This window comes from Simochromis diagramma, unplaced genomic scaffold, assembly GCF_900408965.1.
Source record: "Simochromis diagramma unplaced genomic scaffold, fSimDia1.1 OVJJ01000131.1, whole genome shotgun sequence".
In the NCBI taxonomy this organism is placed as follows: Eukaryota; Metazoa; Chordata; class Actinopteri; order Cichliformes; family Cichlidae; genus Simochromis; species Simochromis diagramma.
In genome coordinates, this window is record NW_024387200.1 from 12,138,297 (window position 1) to 12,143,164 (window position 4,868).

General features: G+C 46.4%; 1 protein-coding gene across 1 annotated transcript; it reads right to left on the reverse strand.

Annotated features, from left to right (window-relative positions):
• Positions 1-531: 531 nt before the first annotated feature.
• On the reverse strand, positions 532-3,928 carry LOC120745835 (neuroepithelial cell-transforming gene 1 protein-like). The gene is made up of 9 exons (XM_040051009.1): positions 3,631-3,928; positions 3,401-3,508; positions 3,139-3,303; positions 2,872-2,934; positions 2,474-2,647; positions 2,117-2,374; positions 1,861-2,031; positions 1,530-1,716; positions 532-1,443 (listed from the first exon to the last, which is right to left on the reverse strand). Exons 1-9 carry the CDS (start codon positions 3,721-3,723, stop codon positions 1,010-1,012), a joined length of 1,653 nt encoding a protein of 550 aa, XP_039906943.1. The 5' UTR covers positions 3,724-3,928; the 3' UTR covers positions 532-1,009.
• Positions 3,929-4,868: the final 940 nt, after the last annotated feature.

Consider the following 4,868-nt stretch of genomic DNA (forward strand, 5'->3'; position numbering starts at 1 on the left):
GTTAGGGCTGGACCAGGTGACCCTGATTCCTCCCTTAGTTATGCTGCAATAGACGTAGGCTGCCGGGGGATTCCCATGATGCACTGGGTGTTTCTTCTTCATTCACTATGTGTTAACAGACCTCTCTGCACTGAATCATATCTGTTATTAACCTCTGTCTCTCTTCCACAGCATGTCTTTATCCTGTCTTCCTTCTCTCACCCCAACCGGTCGCAGCAGATGGCCCCGCCCCTCCCTGAGCCTGGTTCTGCCGGAGGTTTCTTCCTATTAAGAAACCAACGTGGCTCAGTTCAAAATTTTGTCTTAAACAAAACTCATCATCTCGTCTGCGATATGAGTTCATCACGGTTTTTTGCTGACATATCATCTGTTCTGGAATTAAATTAATGCCTCTGTAGTAAATAAAATAAAATAATGTCTGGCTTCTAGCATCTGTTATTTAAGGAATGTATAAAAATAAGACATCTTCTGCTCAGTCTAAAAACCCAACTATGACAGAAATCTGTTTGTGTGGTACACCTCACCTTTTTAGGGGTCGGCTTTTTGTCTTTCACCTTGACATCGGCAAATGTTCAAAAACCTGCCCTAACAGCTAAAACTCTGCTGCTTTACAATACCTAAAACAATACTAGGATAGATTTGAAAATATAAAGTGTATTATCCCCCAAAGAAAGGTCTAAAAGAATGTTTAAATATGAACTTTATAATAAACAGGATCTGATGCACCAACTCTTTCTTCAAGAACTCAGTAAACTGGCCACACCGAGTGTGAACCGTGGGTTTACTTCTTGTCATGCTTCCCTTTTAGAGCTGAACCACGTGCACCCCCCTCCAGAATACTGTGTCTCTATGGGATGCACTTGGATGGAGGAGTAAGGTAAATAGCTGCCAAGGAGGACAGTAACAGAACACTGCTGTAATAACACGCAGACACTCATAAATGTGCTGTGCTGTTTTATGTACAGGAAAAACAAAGAGGTCCATCCACGTTCTCTACCAACGCTCCACCTCACACCATCGTCTCTTTTCTCTTCCCTAAAGAACACAGAGCCTTCTTGTCCTTTTTGGTTTTATGTGTCGTGGGTGAGGATGACGTCGATGACACGGACGTCGTGGACGACGACGGGGAGCGAGGCGAAGGGGACGCCGTGGTGGGGCTGTTGCACAGTGAGGCGGGGGCCGACTGAGAGCCTGGCTGCGGGTAGTTCTCGTCTGCTTCCTCCATGTGGATGATGGCAGAAACGGAGGAGGAAGGGCGGCGCTTGGAACGGACGCTGCCTGTAGGCGGGCTGGGGCTGGAGGGCTCGCTCAGAGGCCGGTGGACGGCAATGGCACTACGGAGGCAGTTGAGCCACTGCTGCTTGTGGAAGACGTCGTTGACCTGCAGAGTGTGTGACTGTGCCTGGCTCGGGTCTTGGGAACGTACCCGGAAAATGTTCTTGGCTGCAGAGAAAGCAGAGAGCGTCATTAGGAACGGGGGCAAAGTGCTGCTCAGGCTACTAGCGGACACTTTCTGGGACGAGCCTTACCTTTGTCTGCATTGCTGAAGGCTCCTCTGAGAGAGCCGCCCATTCTGACATCGCCATCTTGCAGGTCCTCCAGCACCAGATCCTGCGCTGCGATTGGCTGCCGGTACACCTGGAAGCACTGGCGCTCGTTCCTGGTGACGGGGCGGGTCAGGATCAGCAGGTCGGTGAACAGGAACACGTGCAGCTTCTGAAAGAATTTCCAGGAAAAACAGAAACTTTCAAACCAGAGCATCATCTGAGCACATAGCCCGCCTCATGTGGGACGGCAGCCTCGTGTTAACATGCAAAGAGAAGCACCGAAGGACGACTTGGAAGTGTGCGCTGTGCTCACCGTGCCGCTCTTGTTGCGCAGCTCCCCGTGACACAGAAGACTCTTGCACCGTTCGATGCGAGCGTCCCTCTGCCTGTCGTCCAGATACTCCAGCTTGTCGATGTAGTACTGGCACTCGGACTCCCCTTTCTTCTTGTTGATGCCAGACAAAACTCCCTGGATGACAGTGATCTGAACACACAAGCAGCCTAATTATTACATGGGAGAGGCACTATGATGAATCAGTGTGTTGAACCAGTTTGTCTCCTGGACTTACAGCTTCCTGCAGGCTGGCAGCATCGGGGTGTTCTGCTGGAGTGTGTCTCAGGATTTCCTTGAGCAGTAGGGGGTACTTGACCAGGCGGGATCTGGGAATGTCCAGGAAGCTCCACAGGTCCAGTTTCCGACTAAAAGGTGACTCGAGGCACCGCTGCAGGAAGTCCTGCACACGTGGGTCTTGCTTCTTCTGGTCCAGCAGCGCCTTGGCTGCCAGCTGGTTACTGCAGTAGTCTTTGTAGGCATTGAGCCTGGGCAGCTGCAAAGGAAGGAGGGACTCTTTATCTAACTGCTAATTCAAAATACGGTTTTACTAGCATAAAAGCTTTTGATGGCTCAAAAAGTCAAAGACACTTACCCAGCTAATAACAATTTGCCCAATCTGGCCCACGGTCCTGTCTGGCCCCGTGGCTTTGGAGAGCTGCGCCAGAAGGTCCTCGTGCAGTGGGATGTAGGCATCCAAGTTGCCGAAAATGTGAGTAAGCTCCTCCTCCGACATGATGGACAGCTTCAGCATCGGGTCGTGGTACGCCTGTGGATGGAGCAAAGTGATCAGTAATATCTGGGCAGAGCTTTGGGAGCGGCTACTAAAAATATCTTGGTCAACAGTTTTAGGGGTACAAAAAAAAAAGACAGAGGAACAATCCCTGTCTTTTCATAGCTCCTGGCTGCGCTGCATTCAAAGCCTGCCAGACTGATTTAATCTGTTTGCTTTATATGTACTCCCGCTGCCTCAGAGCTTTTAAAATTACAAACCTTGCATGCAAGCTGCAGGTCCTCAATCAGATGCTGTTCTCCACGAAACAGCTCAAATATGGCCTGAGGAATGGGAGAAGGCACAGACAGATGTTTTTTTAGTAAACATGTAAATCAGGTTGTCATTACATCGTAGCCTAAACCATAGTGAGCTTAGCCAAGATGGCTGAATGGCTTCTAGTCCAATTTAAACCATTTGACACAAAGACATGTGAACTAGTCTAGCAAGCATGTAGAATTCATCCCTGTCTGGACTCCTGGACTCACCTCTTGCCGCTTGATCTCTTTGGTGGAGAAAGTTCCTTTCTGGTGGATGTCTAATGTCTCGGACCATAAGGTGCTGTTCCTCCTTTTAGGTGGTGTGGGGGCCGCTGCCTTGCTGCAAGGCTTCTGGGGCACGCCCGGCAACTTGCCATCGCCCCGGAAAGAGGCCTTCAGAAAGAAAGAACACCACATGTCAGACATGTTGAAAGGGATGTCCCTGTCCCCCCAATGCGCTGTGTTTCCATTGGATGCCGTGAGCGCTTACCTTGATGGTTTGGGCGAAGCGCCGGAAGACCCCATTCTTTACCGGAGAAATGAGGTTGGCTAGCGACGTCACCCTGCCGAGAGAACGGACGTGCTTGTTGCTGGGTTCCTGCAGAAGGAGGCAAAAACAGAAGGGGAGGTTAGTCGTGCAGTTATTCTATCATAACACTATGACTTCATTTCCAGCAGCTCTGGTCAAACATTTACAGAGTAAAGTTTCAGCCATCTCACCTCTAAGTCCTTGTTGGCCTGGTTCTGGCAGTCTGTCACTTGCAGAGTCCGTTTGATAGGCACCAAGCTACCCACTTCATCGTAAGCCAGCATATCTTTCAGTAGAAACACAGTATCCTTTTAATCCTCACGAGTTGGCTTCAAGTAATCCACACCAGAGAGAAAAAAGGTGGCAGAAAATCAAGAGTTATAAGCACGTAAAAAGACGGAACAGATACACCTTCCCCCTGTTTGGCTTTTTCTGGCATGGGGCTCCCTCATCACTCTGCCTCACACTGACAAACCATTTGTTACAGTCTTCTACATTTAGTTCAGATTTCTGATTTTACTTTTAAATCCAAAGTTAACTGAATAGTAGAAAATATGTCCAAGAGAGACACGATCTGTGCAGCAGGGCTCATTAATTACACTGTTCTGCACATACATTAGCTGAATAACTGATGGATACTCTGAGGCATTGTTTCTTTTTACCAAATTCATCAGGATAAGGGCCAGAGGCAGGAAACAGGTTGATTTTTTCATGTTATCCCATCAGTCTTGAGCTCCTTACCTTCAGTCATCTACAGGACAGAGGCTCTTATCATGTGAAGACAGTTTGGTGAAGGGCTGAAAGACTAAAACAGTAACTTACTATGATAAAGATTTATGATTCTACTGCACAGAGAGAGAATGACAGTAAAAAGATAAAACATTGGTATCCATGTTATTTTAAATATCAACCATTGCTCCTAACTGACAGAAACCATGACAACCAACACAGTTCTCAGTGCTAATGGAAACATTAACCCTTTAAGACCTACCATAGAACCAAGTCCGCCAGAGCTTATATTCTATTTTTACATGCTGTGGAGCCATTTTTGGGAGCATTTCAAGTTGCTATACATCAATACAACCATTATAGCCCAGATTTTAATAATATGTATGCATTAAGTGCATAGTAATTACATAAATTGCAAAAAAGTGCAATAAACTCCCAAAAAATTGAAAATCGTTTTTGCTTTTTTAACATATATTTCTAGTTAGAGAAATTTAAGAGGCTTATCCCTCAAAACTGTAAATACAAAAAAGTTGCACAAAATAGTTTCCCACCACAGGAAATTTATTTTGAGTGTCTTCATAGTTTTATTTTTGAAATACACCAATTTTTATATACTGCAGGAAAAACGAAAATAAATATTACACTGAAAGTTTGCAAAAAAGCAGCATATGCATCAAAATAAACTATTTCCAGCAGTGCA

What these genes read in the sequence shown, in the direction of transcription:
- LOC120745835 (XM_040051009.1), bottom strand. Translation starts at nt 3,723, where the DNA reads ATGCTGGCTTACGATGAAGTGGGTAGCTTGGTGCCTATCAAACGGACT. An exon ending in ACCTGCAGCTTGCATGCAAG is followed by an intron (nt 2,648 to 2,871) that starts GTTTGTAATTTT and finishes CTCCATCCACAG; the next exon opens with GCGTACCACGACCCGATGCT. An exon ending in CTTCAGCAATGCAGACAAAG is followed by an intron (nt 1,444 to 1,529) that starts GTAAGGCTCGTC and finishes CTTTCTCTGCAG; the next exon opens with CCAAGAACATTTTCCGGGTA.